Here is a 25,558-nt window from a genome sequence, read left to right as displayed (position 1 = left end):
TAAAAAAAATTGAAAGCCTACAATACTTTTTTAAACTTCTAAAGAAGTTTAAAAATATTTTGAAATAAAATTTTAAGTCCTTCGTCGAAATGAAAATCCATCTAATCAAACTTTTTAAAATTTAATTAAATGTATATTATATAAAATTAAAAGTTTCCGATACAAATTAAAAATTTATGAATCTATTAGGCACTTTTCAATATTCAAAAATCTTTTTTTAAAATAAAGGAACATCACATATTGAGTGTCAACTCTGAACTGACCGACCTCTTACTTACAATAGTTGAATCAACTATATTTCAATTATACTCTTATTTTTATTTGAAATATATTAGATACAATTTTAAAAATTCAATAACTAAACTAAACCCTTCATTGGAAGCTAAATTTCAACCTATTTTGGGCATTGAGTTGTTTTTCCACCAATTTTTATTTTATTTTTTTATTTAAAAGAATATGATAGAGAATGAAAAATGATTATATTTGGTCCAATACAAATAGAATGTTGGGGAAATACCACTAATGGTTGGAGAGATCATTTTGGATACTATAAACTCTTCAATGATAACCAAAATGTTTCTTTTTTTATAGTTTTTTTCTTACTAAATTAATAAAAAGGATCTAAAAAAATATCCCTTTTAAGTTTAAATAATACCAAACTACTTTTGAATTTTTAAAAGTATTTAAAAAAACATACTTAAATTTTAAAAATTCAAAATATAAGAAAGAAACATCTTTAGTACTGTGGTAAGAAATACTCAAAAAAATTTCACAAGAAATTTTAAAGTAACATTTCACCCTTAATCTTTATTATAAAAAAATATTTAAAATTTTTTTAAGGACTAAAACGTCAATTTACATCTTATAAATTATTTCTAAATTTTTTTCTCTAAAAATTAAAAGGCATTATCGTTACTTTTGAAGGTTTTAGTACAGTACTAAGGACGTATTTTATATTTTATAGAATTAAAACGTAGAGATACTGAAACTAAATTGAAAAAACTAAAAATAAATAAATAAATAAAATAGGCATCTATGTTATTAGTTTCTTTCAAGACTTCTCTAGTAAGGGGGGAAAATCCGGTGTTTTGTTTCGATTTTTGGTTTGTAGTATTGTCGTCTACAAATCTGGGAGGCAACAAAAAGGGGAATAAAAGATAATGCATAACTTACAAAACTACAATACCTCTTCACAATTCATCCTTTACGTCAGTGGTGCTGCTCTTCTTTCCGCTTTCTTTGGCATCATCACCGGATTTGCCTTCACCATCCTCGGCCTTTGCACTTGAAGAAACTGGCTTCTGTAACTTAAATGGGATTGATGCATTTTTCTTTAGGAATTTGTAGAACGCCACGACTGTCCGATCGGTATCGACAGTGATCTAGAAATCGAAACAGATCCGATTACTTCTCGGGAGCAAGCGGGGCAATATACAACAATGAATAAAGAGAGACTATGAATCAAAGATTATGAGTGATGTTTTACTTACAGGATCAAAGCTCTTATTTCCCGCAGGGAAGAACAGAATTGTTGGGAATCCATCGGACTGTTGAAACAACAAAGAGCAAACAATTTTCTAATAAGTTTCAGTTCAATCCTTGGAAAATACACCTGGATGAAATTTCATCCATTGGTTTAATTGGATAACTAAATAAAATAGATAGACCCTTCTCTCTTAGTCTTAGGTCGACGGATCTTCTCCCTTGAAAGATCCCCTATATGGATAATAGACATCCCAGATCAACAAGCCTAATTCTAATTGTTTTGTTTCAAAGCAAACCACGGGACAGTCCGTCCTATTCAGATATTCATGACCAAGAAACACTGGATTCTCTTCCGGGTAGACACTGAAAGGAGAAGGAAGGCTAGAATGACAATAGGCGTCTACTATTTGACTAAACCACCCGATAGTACACCATTTTTGAAACGTCCAGTGCCAAAGTCACTGAATGGGTAAGTCATCAATCCCTAAAACGGATTATGTAACGTACTTTATCTCATATGTTCCATCGAGGTCCCAAAATATAAAGGGAAAAAAAAATTATAGCAAAAAAAAAAAAAAAAAAAAAAAAAAAAAAAAAAAAAAAAAAAAAAAAAAAAAAACAAGTATCCCCAGTGGGTGGATAACCGTTTGATCTTTCAAATTTTGAAAATTGTGAACTGGTTTTTAAAATAGAAGCCAAGTTTTGAAGACTACATGATAGTAGTTTTTTATAAATTTGTTTTTTATCCCCAATGTTCAAAAAATCAAATGGTAATCAAACGAGGCCGGCCTAAAACCAAAACACCCATCGAGTGATAGGGATTTTCCTTCCAATGTGTAAATGGTAAATGCAAATAGGAGACAACAAAATCACGATACCTTTGCCCGGGGATGCTCATTTGTTGTGCCGTCCATCTTAGCAATGACGAGTGAATCGATGCCACGTAGATGTTTAGCAAGCTTGTCGTAAGTTGGTTCCAGTGCTTGGCAATGCCCACACCAAGGAGCATAAATCTGGAAAGGAAACCTAACTTAGTATATAAAGAACTACATGAGAGGGCGAACACCTAAATACTTGTTGAATTACTCGATACCTCGAGGAGAACGTCCTTGGATTCATCTAAAACAATTTCATCAAAGTTATTTCCAACCACTATTTTCACGTCACCATCATTCTACACGAATAAGGAAAAAACACATTCTAGAGATCAAATATGAAAAGTAAGTTATACTGACAGGAAAAGTGAGTGAGTTTAACTCACAGTCTCAGGAATGGGATCTGACTTATAAAAGGGTTTTAGCTTGTCTTCCAAGAAATTTTCTCCAAAAGCCTATCCATTGAATCGGATGGGAAACTAGAAATTAGATGAGAAGTGAAAGTAAACAAGACTCTTTACGGGGATAGGAAGGAAGATGAATTGCTGGACCTTAATATTTTCCAAGGTAACATCCTTATCAAGCACAAATTTCTTGCTGTCCTCATTTCCAGTGTATCCAAGAACCTATATGAAAGCAAAATTTTGAATTTCATCACGACATTTAAATATACAAACAACCAAGTTCGACTGAACTTCCTCATCAAGCAGAAATTTCGCACCATCCCGATTTCAAGTGAAGTAGAATATGTTTTGAAATTTGAGTTGCATTCATTTATGAAAGAGTTTACTGCCATGTTTTCAATTTCAAAGCCAATTTGTAAAATTATTTTTTCATTGTAGTATTTTCATTTCGAACTTTGGAAACACATGAAAATAAAAGCTCAAGGATGTTATACAACCTAATACCTACTCAATTTTACAAATCATACATGCACCAAAAAAAGTATAGATTACACGAACTCGTGTTTCCATAACCTATTACCATTTTTCATATAATCCAAATGCATATTACACTAATTTAGACTTGCCAATCTTGAGCTTTAATAAAGTTAAGCAAACATCTGTAAATTGTATCTAGAAATGAAACCTGTGGACCATTGCCGCTAATGCCGAAATACTCTGATACTGGCTTTCCAACATCTTCATTATCAATCTCCACATAAACGAAAATGAGCTGCATCAAACATACAAAATTTAAAATGAAAATACAGAGAGCAGCCCTTGGATTGCAAAATGCTGCAACTACAAATCAGAAGTCCAGCATAAAAATGCATCTCACAACTCCTCGTTAATAGCTACATGAAACAAACAAGACAATTTTCTGAATTTACGACGCAAGGGCAACATATATTCCTATTCACAGAGACCGAGCCTTTGATTTTGAGTTTTGCTTCCCGATTATGGACAATAAAATTATAGTTCAAATACCCTACTCTGTTCATAGCCAATAGTTACAGTCCTATTAAATAAAATGTAGTAAGAAACATGATGAGCTAATGAGCACAATCTATATTGTTGGGCTAGCAGCCTGGAAAAGCTAAAGTTAATTGTTAAAGGTCTACTTATCAACAACTGTACCTTTCCTTTAAAAGACTTCGCTGATTCTTCAAATATTGGGAGGAGTTTCTCTGAATCATTTGAAATTGCAAATAGAATCAACTGCGAGAAAAATACAAATGTGTCAAGAATAAATGAATTCTTGAGCTGAACTTCACAAACAAAGTTGTTCAAGGTGATATCCATTTCAAGGAGCATATTTTATACTACAATACCTGTTTCTTAATTGAACTTTCAAAAATCAAAGGTGCGCTTTCTCTAGTAAACGTTGTAACCAAAGGAAGCTTATTGGCAAAAACAAATTCAGCAATTGAAGACTTGGAAAACTCCCCATCTGTACCAGAAACGAAATTCAGTCAATTTCAATCCAGACAAATATCTCATTTTAAGGAATCTCTTAAAGTGATTACTAAAAAACGAAGTAATAAACTAACCAAAGCGGCTCAGTTTTTCAGCCTCCTTCTTAAGCAGGACCAAGGCAGGGCGTTTCGCTGAAGCTTCAATGTGGAAAAGCTTTGCCACTTCAGGATTCACCGTTTGGTAAAAGTTGACATCATCTTCCAGTCTTGAAGCAGCAGCAAGCTCATCGCTCTCAGAGCCCTGTCAAATAGCAACACGAGATCATGAAGAAAATAGTAAGTATCCGTATAGATTTGTCCATTGAGCCAACTGACACTACAGTATCCGTATAGATTTGTACAGTTCATGAAGTCGATCGAAGAAATGGCATCACATTTCAAATCAAAAGTCATAAATGCAAGCATATAAAGGGAACAGCACATAAAACAAACAGAACCGAGTAAACTCACCACCAAGGAGTTCAGGTAACCAACAGCAAGCTTAGTTTCAGAAGTCAGAATCCGTTCAGCATCTTCCACCGAAGTTATGTTGTAAATACCAGGTCCGGTCTTCTTCTTGATCCAGGTTACTATAGCATCCCTGTAAAAAGACGTGGCAATAAGCGTATAAATACGTATGTAAACCATGAACAGTGCACACGCATAGATCAGAGATGTAATATGACGTTGACTTACCAACGCATTGTAGTAAACATTTCAAATATCTAGATCTCGAAGTAAAAAACACAAATCTGAAGTCGAACATTAGCTCCATTTTGGAAGCATCAATCAGAGCCAAATAAACTTATAATTCAGTACACTTACTTGGTCCTCTGTCCAGGATAAGGCTTGTGTACTCCATCAGAGAAGAAATAAACAGTAGGAAATCCTTGAACATCATACTGCTGCGCCAATTCGTTCTCCTCCGTCGCATCAACCTTCGCCAAAACCACGTTCTCGCCCTTCAATTCAGTGGCCGCAGCCGCGTATTCTGGCGCCAACGCCTGGCAATGACCACACCACGGAGCATAAAACTCCACCATAACAAACCGATTCTTCTTGACAAAATCACTGAAGTTACCCTCCTTCAAGACGACAACGTCCTTGTCATCCACAACCGGCGCCTTGTGCTCATCCCCGTCACCTTCCGAGTCTTCGAAGTCTGACAAGTCCCCAAAATCCTCATCCTCAGCTCCTCCTTCGAAATTATCAAAATCAGGTAGATTATGACCGGAGGCACCGTGAGCCTCGTTCGGCTCCTCTAGAAAACTGAGATCTTCATCATCGTCGTCGGTGGCCTTGGCGGGTGGATCTTTGGCAGGGGAATCATCTTTACAGAGAACGGAATTGGAGAAGAGAAGCAGAGCAGCCACAGCAAGAAGAAGAAGAGTTCGAGTAGCCATTGTGAGAAGAATTTCGGATCCGAAACAGATCTGGTGAGTTTGGAAGGGTTTATAAGAGTAGCGACTGATGACCAAAGGTCAATGGGCCAAAACGACGCCGTTAGTCATATTAGAAAAAATAATTGTCGAGCTGGAAATGAGAAAGCTTTTGATTGGTCGATTATCGTCACAGATCACTAATAACTAATAAGAATGACATTATTTCTTCTTATAACGGAAAACCAATTTTAATGTTATATTTATATAAATAACAATAATTTTATATAAAATGTCAAATATACCCCTTAATTTTTAATTTTATATCTATATAATGCGTAAACTTTAAAAATTACCGAACAAATTTTTAACATTTTTCGAAATTTTACCTTTTTAAAATTTTAATTCCAATTAGTAAATATTTGGTTAAATTAAAACTTATAAACATTTAAGACTTCCTATCCCTTAAATTAAAAAAAAAATAGATCTAAATAATATTTTTACCACCGTTAATATTTAATTAATCTTAAAATGTTTTATTAATATCATTTCAAAAATATTGTTGGTATTATGTTTAAAAAATATCCATAAAAAAAAAATTAAAAGTAGTATTTACATCCTATCGATACCTTATAAATTATCTTCCAATCTTTTAATATTTTTTAATGTTACTATTGTAAGAGTTTTTTTTTTTTTTTTTTTTTTTTTTTTTTTTTTTTTTTTTTTTTTTTTTTAATTCTTTAAAAAAATCAAAAGTATTTTTCAAGCTTTTAAAAATATTTAAAAAGTGTTTTTTAAGTTTTTAAAAAAATTTAAAGGGTTGAACAGTATTTTGTAAACCCTTTTGAAAGTTTTAAGTATTTTTAAAATAAGGTATTAAAATGGTTCATCCAAAACTATCTGTAATTAAATTTTTATTTATTTTTTATTTAAGGATATTATCGAAACTTTCGAAAGTTTAATTGAAAAAGTAAAAATTGATAGTAAATGATAGTAACAAGTCGACTATCTCTCATGGTCACAAGTGCTCCCTCACATTACGAATTTTCAAAATGGTGAATATTGTAAATACTCCGTAAAAAAATTCTCTTGTTGGGTTAGTTATGCATACACACGAGATAAACCAATGGACCTTGTTAGACGAACACGACTCTCCACAATGATATGATATTGTTCACTTTGAGCATAAAGTCTCATGGATTTGCTTTGGGCTTCCCAAAAGGCCTCATACCAATTGAGTTAGTATTCCTCACTTATAAACCCATGATCATTACCTAAATTAGCCGATGTGAGACTTTCATCATTCAACAGATCTAAATAGTTCAAATAGGGGCCAACCAACCTCTGACCCATTCGAGACAAAACAACCCGACCGTGCCATTATCTGAACCTGCAAGCATTGATCTACAAAAAAAAAAAAATCAATACACCTGAAAAGTAACATAATTTTTAAAAAATCAAAATTTAATATTACAATAAATATATAAATATATATTTTATATAGTTTAAACATGGTTTTGTTATAATCTAAATAACTAATAATATTTATAAAAAAAGTCCCATTGTTTTATAATTGGAGGTTGGAAGATTTATTACATGCTCACTATTTATATATATTTATTATTTATTATATTTTTGTTTATGAAATATTATTTAATTGTTAGAAGGTTCTACTCCTATTTAATAGAAATTATATTGAAGGAATAAAATTTATTTATTAAAAAAGTATTTGAAATATCTATATATATATATATATAAAAAGGAAATTTAAAATCGAATTGACAGTATCACGAGCCGTGGACGGTTAAAAATCTCTCCTTTTTTGTTCTATTAGAAATTACAAACAGTAGGGTTTTGTTAGGGGTTTTCGATCTTCTTTACTCAACTTTTTATTTGCCAAAATCGAATGTTCAACTTTTTGTTCTTTTGGTTGGGTGGCAAATCTTTGAAATCGCCATATAAAATCGAATGAAAAGACCCTCCGTCCGCCGTTCGCCGTCGCCGTCGCCGTCCGCCTGAGTATTCTGCACATATTGTTGTGTTCTTTGTTGATCGGGGATGAATAAAACACAAGTGGAGGGTCTGGTGTTCACCAAACAGCCATACATTGAGGATGTCGGCCCTCGTAAAATGTAAGTTTCTTTTGGTCTAACTTCTTAATAGCTGAATTAAGAACCTGTCGTTACTAGTCTGATTCTACATTTTTATTTGCTCTTACTGCAGTAAGAGCATGCAGTTCAGTACCTTCTCTGGATCTGAAATTAGCAAAATGGCTGAAGTCCAGGTGTATAAAGGTTTATATTATGATACCACTAGAAAACCGATCGACGGCGGCTTGCTGGATCCTCGAATGGTATAATTCTTATATTGTTAGGGGGATTAATGGTATAAATTCTTATATTGTTAGGGGGATTAATGTTATAATCTTATATTGATAGGGGTATTAGATTCTTATATTGATGCTGGGGCCATGATTGCAAATGTCTCTAATTCATATTTTCATTATGTTTGCCTTTTCACTTGGGATTTTATCTCAGGGGCCTGCCAATAAGGGCTGTAAATGTGCGACGTGCCATGCCAATTTTGGTGATTGCCCGGGACATTACGGATACTTGAGTCTTGCTCTGCCTGTTTTCAATGTTGGTTATTTTACTACAATATTGGAAATACTAAAATGTATTTGCAAGGTACTGAGAAGATAAGCGTGTTGCTTTCCCTGAATTAGTGTGAATTCTCTTGGAACATTATTTCTCATGTCTGGAAGTTTCTTTACAGTCATGTTCTCGAATACTTCTGGAAGAGAAGCTTTATAATGATTTTTTGAGGAAGATGCGAAATCCTAAATTGGAACCCTTGCGGAAGAGTGAGCTTGCGAAAAAAATCATAAAGAAGTGTACTGCCTTGACAAGTAACAATAAAAGCATGAAGTGCTCCGGATGTGGATATTTAAATGGTTTGGATTTCACCTTTATTTTTTATGTATACTCAAGCTAAGCTCATTTATATGTTATTTATAACTTCCATTTATATGTTATTTATAATTTATTCAGCTCTGTGCCTAAGACTTCTCTCATCCTTGGGTGCTTGCTTTTATTTGTTTCCTAAATTATGTCTGAGACAAGGGAATTCATCCTCAACTATAATAGATTTGAAAATGCTCGTGCATGATTGGGATCCTGATTATAAAATAAAAAGGCAATTCACTTCGTTTTTTCATGTGTTCTTGCATGGTGCATTGGCCTTCCATTTTCTTGTTTGAATCTTACAGCATGTGATTGGCTGCATCTGCAGAATACTGGCCTTATAATTGATTGTTTAACTCCACATCTTAAAGGGCTTGTAAATATAGCTGCCCCTTAGAGGGTTAGTTCTTGTATTACCTACCTGAATACAAAACCCTTTGGGTTAGATTTCTTGGTGAATTTATCTCCATTGACATTTAGGATACACCAATGCCGACTCTTGGGCCATTTCCCTCACGATTGGGATTGGGAGATCTACAATTTCCCTAACTTATTCTAGGAAGTGAACAAGGTAGGATATAAGTTGTTTGACGTCTGAGTAGTACAAAGGATATGGGAAGTCTTGGGAAGTGTGGGGATTATATACCTTTGAAACTCTACTTTATTTTGTACATTTTTTTTTTCAAGTTAGATAGTCTTAAATTTCTTTCTTTTGTGAGTTCTATCAATCTTGGTATCGAAGCTCTATCCTGGAGAGTTTTGAAAATGGAGAACATAATGGATGTAGTCATATTACGTTTGCGAATGGTGGGTCGAGGAGTTATTGGGATTTTTATGATGAACTTCATTACTACTAGCCATAGTTGGAAGGGATGGGCTAATTTCTATCTAGAAAGGAGGAGGTGAGGCTACACTACTTATTCATTAGATAATGGTGTCAAGGGTAAGCTTTTGTATGGAGCTTAGACTATTAGATAGTCTTGGGACGTGTAGGACAGTTTTTAGTGTAAGGGTTTCTCTCTCCCCCTTGTGGGAGGTTTGATCTTTGAGTATTAGCCCTTCGTATTAACTCAATGAAAATTTTGGTTTCTTGTTAAGAACAAACTCATTTTCCTTTTATTTGATATGTTTTTTTTTTAGAAAATACTTACTGATTCAACCAAAAAGCACTGTCATAGTTTAGGAAATGTTCAAAATGTTCTCGGATGGTAATGGGTATGATTGAAGTCTTAAGAAGTGGGAGTTGTGTTAACCTATTGAAATTCTGCTTTATTTTGTACTTCCTTTCTTGTAGGTAATATGCGATCCGATATTTCTTCTGCTACTTCTATTAGAAACTCATTTGTTTACTAGATTAGAATTAGGTCAAAAAAGTTTACGAGCTCTTAATCTCAGCTCTATGTATGTATACTGTTTGGCAATGTCAGCATGCATTGGATGTTAACTTGTCCTAGAAAATTTCAAATTATTCTAGGTCTTTGGTTATATTTTTGATGAATGAAGGCTTCGTAGTTACGTGTTTCCATCATCATTATGCACTGGTGGAGACACATATTAGAGCATGTGTTATTGAGATGTAGGGGGGGGGGGGGGGGGGGGGGGGGTGGTTTTAACGTCATTATGAGTGCTGGTGTTGGCATGAGTAGTCTTTTTGATAAGTGATTTTTTTTTTTTTTTGAAAGGTGTTGATATTAATAGTTATTGAACATATATTTATATGATTTTATTGTAGGTTCGGTGAAGAAGGCTGTATCTATGTTGGGAATACTGCATTATCGTTCAAGATCCAAGGATGCTGGGGTAGTATCGGAGGATCTTAGGGCACCCTATAATGTGTCTAACGATATTCTGAACCCTTTTAGAGTTCTTTCTCTTTTCAAAAGGATGTCAGATAAGGTATATATTGATAATCCTCAGGATCTGGTTTATAGTTAGGCACTCATTCAAGACACTTGCTTGGGTTGTGGTGGCCGTTGCAATATATTTGTGTATTGTATAACACTTCTTTAAGCGACAATATTATTTTTGTTTCTTTCCCTTTTTTATTCTCATGGCATCCCTCTTTGTTCAGGACTGTGAGGTACTTTTTCTCTCGGATAGACCTGAGAAATTCATTGTTACTAATGTTCCAGTGCCTCCTATAGCTATCCGTCCTTCTGTAATTATGGATGGTTCTCAAAGGTTCTTTTTCTTTTTATTCCCCGCCATTGAATTACAGTGAAAACTATTGTATTTTTTATTTATGTAAAGACATCGTTATCTTTTTCAAAAGGAAACAGTTCTTTTCATTAATGAAGAAAAGACATGATATTGCAACCACTTTGTAAGCGGGTAGGAGGTATTTCTAAATGATGTTATTTAATTTGAATTTTTTTCCTGTTGCAGCAATGAAAACGATATAACTGAGAGGTTAAAACGAATTATTCAACAGAATGCTAGTGTTAGCCAAGAATTATCAACATCAAACTCACAACTCAAATGCCTGGTACACTTTGGACTTTGGTTTCTCTTATATATATCTATGATATCTCATTATATTTGCATTTCTTTTCAGTAACAATCCTTGCTTTTAAAGTATTTAAGTTCATTGTAACTCATTAGCATAAGCTTTTGGATTGGTTGGTGGTTTAATGTAGTATTGGAGTAGGAGGTTTTGTATTCATAGTATTGGGATTCCATTTTCTCTCTATTAATATTGATAATGACTTGTTGGACATTCTTATTAAAAAGTGATAATGACTTGTTGGTCCTTGGGCAAATTCTCAAGCATAAGTGAGGGAGAGTTTTAAAGTATTTAAATTTAATCCATCAACTTAAGCTTTTGGGTTTTTAGGTGATTGCACATTGCATTGGTTCAAATGATCTTTTGTGAAGCTTCTTTAATCTGTACTTCATCAATTGGTGGAAAACCAAAACAAACAAGGATGGGCATTTTTGGGGAAATGATTCAAGACTGTCAGAAAATTTGAAGGAAAAAAGAGAGCACGTGTTGAAAATGATTTGCATTTTTCTTTGTAACGTCTTTTATTATGATAAGAATCCATTTAATTGATGGATTGTTTTTTGTATGTCCTCATATATCATTTCATTTTTCTAAATGAAATATCAGTTTCTTACTAAATAAAAAAGAGAATCTATTTAATTGATGGTATTAAATTACACAAGGGGGCGTGAAAATTCTATTCAAGGGAGTTACGCAAAACTTTCTCCAATTGGTTAAAAGAGAAGAAATGTATAGTAATGGAAAAGTGGAGAGCCTTTACACCTAGTAATAGCCAAAAAAACGGAAGCTCGTCTTTAAAAGAATCATCCTTTTCTTCCAAGTGAGCCAGAAAAATGCCCTACAATGTGCATCCAAATAAGCTTATTTTTAGGATGACTCAGAAGTGTTTGTTTGAGGAGTTATGTTGGGTCATTAGATTGCAAGAAGCATAGTTACAATCTAGAGGGGTTCTCTTTCTTCTTTTGTATATTCCTGAGAAAGTTTACAGCTGGTAACTTCTCAAATATAAATGAAAAATTCTTGTTTCTTGTAAACAAAAAAAGGATCAAATTTCAAGCAAACCATAATAACAAAAGAATGTATTTTCTCTTAAATCTATTTCTGGCATTTATTTTAAGTTGGAATCTAAGTAATATTGTAAATAACCATATGAAAAGTATAATTATGCTTCATCTCACGTGGTACTTTTTCTTGTCTAGGAATCTTGGGATATGCTTCAAAGTGAAGTTGCACAACTAATAAATAGTGACGTTCGTGGTATACCATTTACAATGCAAGTTAGCAAACCGTTGTCTGGTTTTGTTCAACGTCTCAAAGGAAAGCAAGGGCGGTTTAGAGGGAATTTGTGTGGGAAGCGTGTTGAGTTTACAGGCAGAACTGTCATTTCACCTGATCCTAATCTAAAAATTACGGAGGTGAGGACATTGTAGTTATAGTCTTTTAATGATTGTTAGCAATTGGAAGGCCATCGTTTGTTAGTTTTGTAGGGATGGGTAATCTCTACCCTTTGCCCGTAGGTTGTTTCTTTTGGTGTATATATACCTTTTTCTTATAAAAGAAAATATATTTTGATTATTTAGTAATATTGTTTCAACTTATGTTTGTTCATTATGTCTAGGTTGCAGTTCCCATACTCATGGCTCGAATTTTAACTTATCCTGAACGTGTTACTAGTCACAATATAGAGAAGTTGAGACAATGTGTCAGCAATGGTCCGGATAAATATCCTGGTGCAAGGATGCTTAGGCATCTTGATGGTTCTATGAGGTTAAAAATTTTACTATCATAATTTTATTATGTGCAAAGTTTGATATTAACTTGTTGTCTCGGATGTTCCATGTCCTCTTATTTGCACTACAGGTCATTGGTGATTTCGGGTAGAAAGCGCCTTGCTGATGAATTGAAATATGGTGAAATAGTTGAACGTCATCTTGAAGATGGAGATGTTGTTCTTTTTAACAGACAACCTAGTTTACATCGAATGTCTATCATGTGTCATAGGGTAACAAAAATGTCGTTTGAATGAACACTCTTTTATACTTACTTATTGTGGTATTAGATTTTACCATGTCATGGGTGCAGGTGAGAGTTATGCCTTGGAGGACGTTGAGATTCAATGAATCTGTTTGCAATCCATATAATGCCGACTTTGATGGTGATGAGATGAATATGCATGTTCCACAAACAGAGGAGGCTCGCACAGAGGCAATTCTGTTGATGGGGGTAAATTCAAATGGAAATCACTATTTATTTTATTTACTTAATGCCGGCATTAATTGGATATGCAAGTCACCTTTATCATACCCTTTAGATTCACTTCCCAGCTGCTGTTGTGTTTATAATAGGAACAATAATGTGTGCTTGTTGCTGATGTTGTGATTCATTAAATTGCATGTCGATAAGTTTTTTAGTTGTGAGAACAATGACCGTAAGATATTCATTCGCTGGGCTTCTAATAATCATACATTTAATTTTGTAAAACTTGGTTGTTAAAATATTAGGCCCTAATGACCAGTTGAAGTCTCTCCATCTAACTCTCTCACATCTCTTAATTGTTGTGCTTCTTATAAAAAAGAGCAGAAAAAGAAAATCACTGCTAAATCTAAAATCTGGGATCTTTAGCTGTTAGATTAGGGTAAGTTTTGAACATTTTAATGTATTCTTTAATTACTTCTTACATGTGGTTTACGAGGCCTAACAGTTAAAACTATGAAATGGAACGGTTGAGATGTACATGAGTTTTTCTGTACAACCCTCTTGTAGATGCTAGGAACTTATATATGCAGTTATTTTGGACAATCCTTTTGTATAATGCAGCGTCCTTAGTACATTCCCTATCATTTGTCTGGTATATATCTAGTTGCCGTGATTGATGTACCCATTCCAAAGTTCTGAAGTATTGCACGTATAGAAGCCATTTCTCTGTCTAAGATCATGATGGACTCCTATCTCAAATAAGCTCTAAGTAATTTGTAGATTAGGGAAACGTTCTTTCCTCTTTTCTCTTTGAAATTATAAGTGGTAACTTTCACCAAGTTCAGCTATGATCTACATGCTATTCTGCTTTCCAAGCTTTTATTACATCCAGTTGCTTGGATCTAGTTGGTTTATTGCTCCAGTGATGTGATTATCTTTCCATCTACCGTAAATAAATTGTTATCCACTTGGACCTTTTGAGATTATTTTTGCGGTTAAGTTTGTGAGGTTTAGTGGATAAGATCAATTAATCTCAAGTGTTTCTATTTGATTGACTGATTCCTTTTTGATATTCAAGTTGTTTACTCAGGCTCAGTATTTTACTCATATTTTAAAAATAATGTAGTTTCTGTGTCCAGGTGCAAAATAATCTGTGCACTCCCAAAAATGGGGAGATTTTAGTTGCTTCAACGCAAGATTTTTTGACATCATCTTTTCTCATAACAAGAAAAGACACATTTTATGACCGTTCTGCATTTTCTCTTATGTGTTCTTACATGGGAGATGGCATGGACTTGGTTGACTTGCCTACACCTGCTTTAATCAAAGTGAGTTGGTTATTTTCTTACCTTTTGAATAGCAGTGACTATAGATGTGTTGTGTTCATGTTACTATATCAGTTTACTATTCATGTACTTTGGCGTGTGTTAATCTGTATTGTGGATATTTCAATTAAAAGTCATTCTTCTTGTATTCTAGTGCAAGAAAAGAAACCATCACTGTAAACAACATGAGCCTAGTTTTACAGTTAAGACATATACTCCTTCCCATAGGTTGGACATTCAAACCTTTACTACCACATTTATTTTGCACTAGTTCTAAAAAAAAAAAAGACTCCTCGATATGCAACACACACACACATGCATGTATGTATATGCATTTTTTTCCCTCGATAAGAAACTTATATCACTTCATTCAGCTTTGGGAAAATCCTTTTTCTGCCCGTCTATCAATGAAATTTAGAAGTGAAACATTTGCTATTGTGTTTATAACAAATCATATGATTTGAACTAAATTTTAGCTATACAATGAAACAAAGTTCAAAGAATTAATACTATTCACTCGATAATTCAAGTAGGAAATAGACAAAAAGGAAAATAGAAAGTTTCTTCCTAGCACCCTTTTAAAATGTGATATTACATGTATTTATTTGGTTTTAATGTTTCTTCAAATCTTCTCAAAAGGCATTAAATTATTAGAGTATGTGATTAGTTTCCTTGACTTGTTGATATGTTGTATATTTGATGAGTTTGATCTTATTATCTTTCAGGTTTCAAGTTTAATTATTATGAACTGAAAGCCAAGGATTAAAATAACCATCGTTATGTTGATTTGTAAATCGGAGGGTTCGACATTGATATTAAAGATTAATTGGTATCTTTGATATCTTTTATAAATACCCATAAAATATATATAAAAAAAAACATAATCTATTAATCTCAATATGGAGATATACTAATAATAGATCTATAACTTAGCAACTTATTTTTTAATTTAAATAATTTTTATTAAAGTTTTTGATTTGCAGAAATATCCTTCAATATTAATATTTTATTGATACATATGTAAAGTTGAAATTTTGATACCAATAGTTTAATCCTGGTTGAAAACAAATATTTAACGGAAAAGAAAATTATATATATGAAAATCATCAAATACACCTCAATTGGTTTTAGTTAGGTACTTGCTCTCAACCATTCTAATCTACCCCTTGCACTTGTTGAAATCTAAAAAGAGATAAGTATGTCAGATTCTTATCCTAACATAGGATATGACTCATTGTTACAATACCAATGTTTGCACCTTTTTTTTTTTCTTGTGCTATTCAATTTATCTGATTTTCTGTTCATACAATCACAAAATATTGATTTGGTATCTTAGCAAGATTTTTTCACTTGAACATGGTGCTTTTTTCTAACTATGGTTTGTATCTGTTGCAGCCTATTGAGCTATGGACTGGCAAACAATTATTCAGTGTCCTGGTTCGCCCACATGCAAGTATGAAGGTCTATCTGAATCTTACAGTTAAGGAGAAAAGCTACAGTAAAGTTAAAGGAAATGAGAAAGAACGAGAAACTATGTGCCCTCATGATGGATTTGTCTACTTTCGTAATAGTGAGCTAATATCTGGCCAAGTTGGGAAGGCTACTTTAGGTAATTTTATCATGTAACTCTTAGTTTCGAAGAAGGCAGAAAAAAAGATGTCACTCTTCATGTTTACAAGTGTCTGTCGCTAATCCCAGGCAATGGCAACAAGGATGGACTTTATTCAATTCTTCTTCGAGATTACAAGCCACATGCTGCTGCTACTTGCATGAATCGTCTTGCTAAGCTGAGGTAACTGGTAACTCGTAACAGGTTCCATGCAGTTTATGCTGCACTTCATTTTGTACATTATTGGCAAGAGTTCTTTTCCCCCCACTCTTTTAATTATATTTCAGACCAAATGATGGTCTTCTATGAGAAAATCAAACCTTTCCTTGAACGCATTCACAAAGAAAGCCCACACCAAAGAGAGCCAAACTAAACTGGGAAGGGGCTCCAATCAAGCAAAATAAGACTTATAGGACAATGACAAAAAATTTCTAAGGTTGGTTCCCAAAGGGATAGGTGGAACGGACTCCATCTCCTTCTTTAGTCTCAAGCCTCTAAAAATTCTATTGTTCCTCCAAACTCGAAGGCTTCACAAAATTGACAAACCCAACGAGCTGTAGAACCTTTAGGCACAAAAGGGTGGGTGGAGAAGTAACCCTCAATCAGAGAGCTAAACCCTCTATGTTGGGTAGATGGAGACTGAAATCATGAAAGAAGCAGCTCCAAATTGAAAAGAACATAGTCATGGCTCCTAAATGGGGATTCCAAAGGGAAAATTGGTGTGAAGGGGTCTTTGCCCTATCCAAGCACCATGCAGCAACATGCTATTATTTGCTTAGTCTTATTTTGCTAAATTGGAGACTTATTTTTTGGTAGCCTCTACTTTTTGTGAGCTTTCTTTTTTGTTTGAACTTGTATCTTTTCATTTTTCTCCATGAAGGCTTGGCTATTTGTAAAAAAAGGGAGTATTTACAAGGTTATACCTACTTTGGATACGAAATTATTTTGCCTCTTTCCAGGTGCCTTACTATTTAACATAGACCAAGTACCGAACTGTGTATAATGCTCAACGCTACATCTACAAGATCAAGAAATCCATTTTGCTTAAGTTTGCTTAAATTTTTTGTTAACTAGTTTTTCGTAGGAATTAAATGCAGTCTCTGATTGTAGTTTGACTGCGCAGTGGTATTTTCCTATTGATTAGCAATTATTACTTATTTTAATGTAAAGTTGGATGGTTAAAACCGCAATGCAATATTGGATTATGGGAGCTTGAACGACCTGACATTCTTCCCTGCTATAATTTTGTTGACATTACTGATACTATTTAAAATCATACAATTATTTGCATAAATGCAGTGCTCGGTGGATAGGTAACCATGGTTTCTCCATTGGAATTGATGATGTGCAACCGGGAGAGCAATTGATTAAACAAAAACAAACAACTATCTTGGAGGGTTATCGTGACTGTGATAAGCAGATCAATTTATTCAATACAGGAAATTTACCTCCTGAAGCTGGTTGTGATGCTGCTCAAAGTTTGGAAGCTAAGATAACTCAAATTTTAAATGGTATTCGGGAAGCAACTGCAAATGTAAGATAATTGGTTGAATTCCATTCTTACATTACAAGTATCCTGTGATGCAACAATGAATTACAGCGTATAAAGAACATATACATGTAGTGACAGATATATGGACCTTTATGTACCATCTAAATAAGTTGGTGTTTGTTCTTGAGGGATGAATGTTGTCTTTATATAATTTGTTGACAGTATATATCGTTATTAGTTATTTCTTTTAAAGTTTGTTTTAAATCATGTCTGTTATGTAATCCACTATACCTGAGCTTGGAATTTTTATCTGCAGGTGTGCATGCAAAACCTACATTGGAGAAATAGTCCGTTGATTATGTCACAATGTGGTTCTAAGGGATCTCCTATTAATATTAGTCAGATGATTGCTTGTGTTGGTCAGCAGTCAGTTGGGGGTCGCCGTGCACCTGATGGATTCATGGATCGGAGCCTTCCCCATTTTCGTAGAAAAGCAAAAACTCCAGCCGTGAGTTTTGCATCTCTCTCTCTCTCTCTCTCTCTTTTGCCTTCTAGATATTTGGAAAACTTAGTAGTTATTATTATTATTTCCAGTTTTTAACCGAAACAAAACTTTGCATTGAAGAAATGAAAAAAAGACTAATGCTTAAAAGATACAAACTTCTGAAAAGAGTGAAAGAGAGATAAAACAGAATTACAATGGAAATATAATAGCTTCCCAATTCAAAAATCTTGTAATAAAAAACCAAGAAAAAGATCAGAGAGAGCACCAAAACCAATGCAATTGTTTATTTTAAAAATCCATCCGATTACATTCCAACCGCATAAGAAATATTAAAGAACCTTCTGTGTAGCATTCTAATAAGGAGTTGAACATAAAAACAAATGATTAAGCACCTCACCATCCGCATAAGAAAGAGGACAAACTGAGGGCATTAGATATAAAGATGGAAGCTTTCTTTGAAGAAACTCAGCTGAGTTAAAGGCTACTGTTAAGCATAATTCAAAGCAGAATTTAATTCTTTTTGGACTTTTCAACTTTCATAATGAAGAAGCTGTTTCAATGTAGAAGGAACAGGCAGTTGCCTAGTTAGTGTTAAGATTGACCACGGTGCTGCTTTTTTTAAAGTTCCATGTTTTCTTTGGAAAAGGAGATTTGGGTGTTGTTCAGCTTTTGCATTTTCTTTGGGCAATCAGTTTCTGTTAGTGTTGGTTCTTCTAGTTGGTAAATCTGTTGAGGATCCAACCATGTATTGTTATATTGGGTTGCTAGGACATTCCCAACTATTGTACTTGGACTAAATGCTACCAAGTAAAGGCAAAGCAGCCTTAGTACGGATATTATACAATCTGTGAGCACAAAAATTAATGTAGCATTATAAGAACTGATCGCAATTGTATGGTGTTATCCACTTGAGTTTTTCATTTTTGTTATCAAGATCATTTTGTTCTGTATCTGTCTCTTATGGCGGTATTGATGCAACACCCATAGTTACAATAAAAACAAATAATATTATTCTAGAATTTTGGAAAGATATATTTTTTTAATAGTTTCTTCTATTTTCTAAATCAAATAGAAGGTCCTCTTATATAGAAGAACAACCATCAATCTTTGGGGAACAATATTGCAAATATAACGATAAATATACACAACAATCAATATTACAGCCAGTTATAATGAAAATTCAACAATTGTATTTTTTCTTCAGCTCCTTTGACAAATTGATACTTATGTAGCGTATAACTAAATGGCCAAGTTTTCTATGTTATGCAAGATAGTTGAATTGTATGTTCGTAGTATTGTTGACTCTTAAAATTTAAAGAACATCTCTTAACTATAATGCAGGCCAAAGGCTTTGTTGCAAATTCCTTCTACAGTGGCTTGACAGCTACAGAGTTTTTCTTTCATACGATGGGAGGACGAGAAGGCCTTGTGGATACAGCGGTAGGGCTAATATCCATTTGCATTATAATTATTTAATGTTTATGGGAAATTTTGCTTTACGGTGTTATTTCCCTTTTTTCCATTTGTTTCTGGGAAATAAAATTTTCAAACTGATCAATCGAATGGGACCCTGATTGTCATAAATAATAATGAATGAGGAGGTGCTATAATAATGTAAAAGGGTGTATGGGAGAATAATGCATCTCATTCTATATACACAGGCATACATGGAAGGGCTATGTTATTAAAAATAAGTTTACGATAATGTGAAGTTCTTATCATTACTTTAAAACAAGTGACAACTTGTCATTGAATAGATGAAAAGAGTGTCATCGGCCAAAAGATAGAAACTTCAAAAGGAGTGGAAAAAATAATAATAAAATTTTCTTATAAAGTTGGTCAGTATAGCTATTGAATTTCTATTTGGTTGCTTATCTCAGCCTTTATCACTTTGCCAATCCTCAAGATTGAAACCAAAGAATAGTATTTAAATACACCGCATAAGTTGGTCTATTAGATTAAGTATTACTTACAAATAAGATAAACTTAAACGTATTTAGTTAAAAGCACAAGACACAAGCGAAGACACAGATTCTAGTCTAGGCATAACATTTCATTAAATGCATTAACTGATTCAAATGTGTTGAGTCCAACAAAATGTGAGTATCTCATATACACAGGACATGGTCATGTGTCACATAGCCAAGATACAAGTCTGTATGTCATAATTTCGGTAATTTAAACTTTTGAGAACTGGGTGAATCTATGGAAAGCATATCTAAGTGCTCTTTTTTAAGTGCTAGAGCAGTTGTGATATTTGCCGTCCAATAGAAAATCAGGTATAGTCTTGACTTTCTGATGGGAGGAGTATAAAAGTATAGTATTAGAATGAATTTGAGATTTTTTATTGTTAGGATGAGTATGTGGAAAATTTTGAGGTACATATTGTTGAGAATAGTACTTTTCAGGTGAAAACAGCCGACACTGGTTACATGTCTCGTAGATTGATCAAAGCACTGGAGGACTTATCCATTCATTATGACAGCTCTGTACGAAATGCTGGTGGATGTATAGTTCAATTCTGTTATGGAGACGATGGAATGGATCCAGCCCAAATGGAAGGAAAAAGTGGAACACCTTTGAATTTTGAACGGTTGTTTTTGAAAGCCAAGGTTTGGAAGCACATCTCAGAAGCTCACATTTTTCCCTTTCTGCAAAGTTTTTATATTTTTGATATCAACATATTAAAATTATTATTTGTGTTTTGACAGGCTACATGTCCAATTGATGGAAACAAAATCTTGTCTCCATCAGAATTTTCCGAAACAGTAGAAGACAGGCTTTCAAAAAGTGATGCTTCTCCTGAGTGTGGTTGTTCTCCGGCATTTGTTGGTTCTCTAAAGATTTTTCTGAACAAATATGTTGAAGCACAAAAAAAATCGTGGAGCACGTTGTTGGCTGATAATGAATCCAATGTAGGCAAAAGTATCATTGGTAGTTCTGAGAATGACAATATTATGATTCGGAATAAGGTTGTCCAGAATATAGCTGGTGTCACACACAGACAACTTCAGGTTGGTTTATAATCCCGCTTAGTTTTCTTCGTTATTGTCACTTGATACAGTTAGTTAGATTGTAATTTGGGTAAAATAGTGTACTTTATTCACGGTAAAAAATCGGTGTATTTCATCTAATTCTTTTATATATTACATCATATAATGGTATTCTTGATAGCAAGGATTATAATGTTTTCTCTTTCACTTGAAACTACTTTTGATTTGGTAATAATTTTAGATCAACCCTAGAAATTTTGGCTGTTATTACTTAATAGTAACTTGTGTTTATCTTAGGTTTTCTTGGACACCTGCTTGTCCCGCTATCATACCAAAAAAATTGAAGCTGGAACTGCCATTGGTGCCATTGGTGCTCAAAGTATTGGAGAGCCTGGGACACAAATGACATTAAAAACATTTCATTTTGCAGGAGTTGCTAGCATGAGTATCCTTTGGGTTTTTATTCTTTTTCCTTGTTTTGAACAATACATACTGCAAACAATATTTGGGAGGTCCTTGGATTGGATATTTTTGGTTTTTCTTGTGATCTTTTAACTTGTTGATAGACGTTACTCTTGGTGTTCCACGTATCAAAGAAATTATAAATGGAGCCAAAAAGATCAGCACTCCAATTGTAACTGCAGCACTTAAGCATAATGATAATGTCAATATAGCCCGGATGGTCAAAGCTCGAATTGAGAAAACAAATCTAGGACAGGTATATAATTTAACTTGGACTATGTCTTTGCACTCTGGTACTATGTTTTTTCCTTATTAATTCATCATTTAGAGGATTGAATCTCCATCCGATATGTTGTTGGACTACAATACATTTACTTGGACTATGTCTTTATATGCATTTAGTATGATATACGAAGTATTTTATTAATGGGAAGAAAAACCACAGGCTCAGTGAAGTTGTTTTATCTATTGAAGATAACAAGAGGGTTTCTTTTTCCTCTTTTTTCATGCAAATCAGTTTGATTCCATATATCACGTTAAAATTTGATTCATGGGGAACTTCAGAAGATTAATTATATAATTGGCTGTCAACTGATTGGTTACCTCTATATCATGAATAAGTGGTTCATTGTACTATAAGGAGCGGGGCATAAAATTTTCTTGTTTTATAGAATCAAATCAAGTAAATTTCCTTTACCCAGTTTTGTGGTGGGACCTATTGGTTTTCATCTTTACTTATATTTCCTGGTATCTCTCTATTGATCAGATTGCAAAATGCATACAAATTGTAATGAGTACAAGATCAGCTTTAATAGAAATCAAACTTGACATGGAGAAAATCAGAGATGCAGAACTCTACGTAGATGCCAATGTTGTCAAGCAAGCAATTCTCGTTACTCCAAAACTCAAACTGAAGCATGAGGTGAGCTAAATTATTGATCCTTTTGTTCGTTTGATAATTTCAATTTCATTTTATCTCAAATACCACATTGTTTTGCAGCATATTAATGTTTTGGATGATAGAAAGTTACGAGTTCTTCCTCAAGACACAGATAGGAGTAAACTTCATTTTAATCTTCACTTTCTTAAAAACATGCTTCCAGGAGTTGTTGTCAAGGTAAGCATACTGAATTTTTTTAATCCGTATAGACCAATTTTTATTTTTCCTTTTTCTTTTTTAAAAAGGAAAAATCTTTTTGGAGATACATAACAAAAATTATTGGATGTCAGGGTATAAAAACTGTAGGGCGTGCCGTCATCAAGGAGGAAAAAGACAAAGCAAGGAACGCCAAAAAGTTCAGTTTGTTGGTTGAAGGGTTAGTTTATGACTTTTTTTCCTGCTTCAAATTTGATTCATTATACTTTTTTAATCGCATATATACTGATGAAACTCTGTTAAACATAAATACTAGTGACTAGAACTATCTGGCCTGCTAATTTTTACCTTAAGATAGTTATCTTGCATTTTTATTTTCCATTTGAGGAAGCATTGCGTTCTTGCTTGGCCTCTTGACTTTGGCTATAGCTATAGTATTCTTGTTATGCATATGCTGGTTCTTAAACATTAAATAAGGGGTTAGAAGCAGGCTAGTAGGGTGTTTGACTTGCTTTTTCCCTTTTCCTTGTTTTTTTCTGCGTGGGTGTTCATGTCTTCCTGAAGGAATTGTAGTAAGATGAAGGTCATCCAAGTGCTTGTACATATTGCTTTGGTTGTTTCCACGGGAGTTTGAGTCATTTTAAATCTATTATTTATTTTAATCATCTAAAATCAAATTATTTGAAATTATTCTTTTTTTTTACTTTTGAACATTTCAGACAAATGGTTGAGATCTTGTGATTTGGAAATGTTTTAAAGTCTAATTTAACATTAGATAATTGTTTTTCTTCATAAATTGATTGAAAGAGGACACTATCAAAATGTGTTACTATTTGAACATGCAAAGCAAAAAATATAATTATTTTAATCATGTGATTTAACATTATTGCTTATACTTTCTATCCAAGATTGAGGGTTAGTGAAATAAAAACCGTATTTGCTACAATGGAGCTTGGAGGGCTATTTTTTGGTTGTATAAAAGTGAAAGTGAGAGGGGTCTTGTATAACTTGTTTATTGTGGAACTTGGATAAAAATCTGATCTTGCACGGTTGATGAGAAGTACTTAAATTCAACTGATAGTAGTAGTTTTATGTTGACTTGCTAAGAAAGATCCTGCCATTTGTAGTAGCAATGTGAAGGAACTTTTATGAAGGTTCTCTTTGATGTACTCCCCCTTTTCACCATAGTGGATCCACTTCCCTTTTAGATAATGATATATATGTGTGTGTTATATCTTTCCTTAGGACGGGACTTCAAGCTGTTATGGGCACTGAGGGAGTTGACGGGTGTAACACAAAGAGTAATCACATCATTGAAGTGCAACAAGTGCTTGGCATCGAAGCTGCAAGGAAGTGTATTATTGAAGAGATAAAATATACGATGGAAAGTCATGGAATGAGCATAGACATACGTCATATGATGCTTTTAGGAGATTTGATGACATTCAGGGTAAGTTGTGTTGGGATACAAAATTACATGCGTTGTGTATAGGTTGAGGTAATAAACTTTTTGGCTTTGTGACAGGGTGAAGTTCTTGGAATCACAAGATTTGGCATTCAAAAAATGGATAAAAGTGTATTGATGCTTGCTTCATTTGAGAAAACAGCGGACCATCTTTTTAATGCTTCTGTGAATGGAAGGGATGACAAAATTGAAGGAGTTAGTGAATGCGTAATCATGGGCATACCAATGCCGCTAGGCACTGGCATGTTAAAAGTCAGACAAAGGTACGAATCTTCTCCTTATGGTACCGAGACCAGTTCATTTTCTATGCCGTAGAAGTCGAAATTGTCAATCAACCTTTGACCTGACTTATAGTTGTAATTCTTGAGAATTCGATTTAACAACCTTATTGAAGTATAAGACCTTTAGATCTAAATATCCAAGAACCCGAAAACGATAAGGAATAATTACCATAAAGGAAAGTAAGATTTGGATTACGTTGTTAATAGAATATCTCAAGGCCAGAACATTTGTTTGAGATTCGAGTCATTCTACAAGTAAAATTGATCAAGTTAAATTTGAGTAACTCTCCAAACGATACGGAATCACTCTAAGGGAAAGTAAGATTCGAATACCTTGTTTTGATTGAATATCTGAACGTAAGAACACTTGTTTGAGATAATTTTAATACATTAATGAAGTTCATATATTGAACAACATTTTTTTTCACATCTTCCTCGAAGTTCATATTGCATGATTGAGATGTCTTAGTTCGTATCATAATATAAACATCCTGATTGAAGTTCCAACATTGTTCATGACCAAACTTTTAAGGATATTGAAGCTAATCGAGCATTGTATTTAACAGAGCATCTGTGCCACATCAGTTGCCTTATGGACCACCTGCAATTTTATCATGAGTTCATCGACGTTGAGTATGATTTGATCAAGTTGCATGGCCTTGCAGGTACATTTTATATAATTTAATGTAGAAGTTAAGCCCATTTATTTGTTTTATGCTCAGTTTCAAAGAGTTACTTTGTGATAGCTATCAGTTTAGCAAACTCTTATTATTTTGTTCTGCTTTTTCGTTGCGCTCTGTATATAGTTCGAATTTGTATATAGTTGGAGTTTTAGTTTGTTAATTTGCTTATTGTCACAAGTGGAGCCTACCCTATCAAACTAGTTGTGGTAGGCCCAAAATTTTGACATTATTAGTGATATTATGAGATTTTCGAACTTTTTAATCTCAAATAAAGAAATATATATCAATTATTATTGAGTTATACTTATGTTATTTCGACTATTTATCGTATGGATTGATATGGACGTGT

At 33.6% G+C, this 25,558-nt stretch overlaps 2 protein-coding genes across 2 annotated transcripts; one reads left to right on the top strand and one right to left on the bottom strand.

Annotated features, from left to right (window-relative positions):
• Positions 1 to 1,017: 1,017 nt before the first annotated feature.
• On the bottom strand, positions 1,018 to 5,702 carry LOC111469435 (protein disulfide isomerase-like 1-4). Its single transcript, XM_023114694.1, has 12 exons — positions 5,083 to 5,702; positions 4,729 to 4,858; positions 4,354 to 4,519; positions 4,135 to 4,253; positions 3,941 to 4,021; positions 3,450 to 3,536; positions 2,912 to 2,986; positions 2,747 to 2,815; positions 2,579 to 2,659; positions 2,364 to 2,498; positions 1,491 to 1,547; positions 1,018 to 1,382 (listed from the first exon to the last, which is right to left on the bottom strand). The coding sequence occupies exons 1-12, from the start codon at positions 5,658 to 5,660 to the stop codon at positions 1,191 to 1,193; spliced, it is 1,770 nt and encodes a 589-aa protein (XP_022970462.1). The 5' UTR covers positions 5,661 to 5,702; the 3' UTR covers positions 1,018 to 1,190.
• Positions 5,703 to 7,450: 1,748 nt separating this feature from the next.
• On the top strand, positions 7,451 to 25,502 carry LOC111469417 (DNA-directed RNA polymerase III subunit 1). Its single transcript, XM_023114668.1, has 27 exons — positions 7,451 to 7,768; positions 7,860 to 7,989; positions 8,174 to 8,323; positions 8,412 to 8,589; positions 10,332 to 10,495; positions 10,671 to 10,780; positions 10,985 to 11,084; positions 12,302 to 12,517; positions 12,721 to 12,869; positions 12,963 to 13,104; positions 13,185 to 13,325; positions 14,438 to 14,626; positions 16,019 to 16,232; positions 16,322 to 16,415; positions 17,532 to 17,766; positions 18,041 to 18,232; positions 19,571 to 19,669; positions 20,638 to 20,841; positions 20,941 to 21,243; positions 21,520 to 21,667; positions 21,789 to 21,940; positions 22,451 to 22,606; positions 22,685 to 22,801; positions 22,915 to 23,000; positions 24,026 to 24,230; positions 24,306 to 24,508; positions 25,093 to 25,502. The coding sequence occupies exons 1-27, from the start codon at positions 7,695 to 7,697 to the stop codon at positions 25,142 to 25,144; spliced, it is 4,203 nt and encodes a 1,400-aa protein (XP_022970436.1). The 5' UTR covers positions 7,451 to 7,694; the 3' UTR covers positions 25,145 to 25,502.
• The last annotated feature ends 56 nt before the right edge of the window (positions 25,503 to 25,558 follow it).

This window comes from Cucurbita maxima, unplaced genomic scaffold (assembly GCF_002738345.1).
Source record: "Cucurbita maxima cultivar Rimu unplaced genomic scaffold, Cmax_1.0 Cma_Scf00040, whole genome shotgun sequence".
In the NCBI taxonomy this organism is placed as follows: Eukaryota; Viridiplantae; Streptophyta; class Magnoliopsida; order Cucurbitales; family Cucurbitaceae; genus Cucurbita; species Cucurbita maxima.
This window is presented reverse-complemented; position numbering and strand designations above follow the sequence as displayed.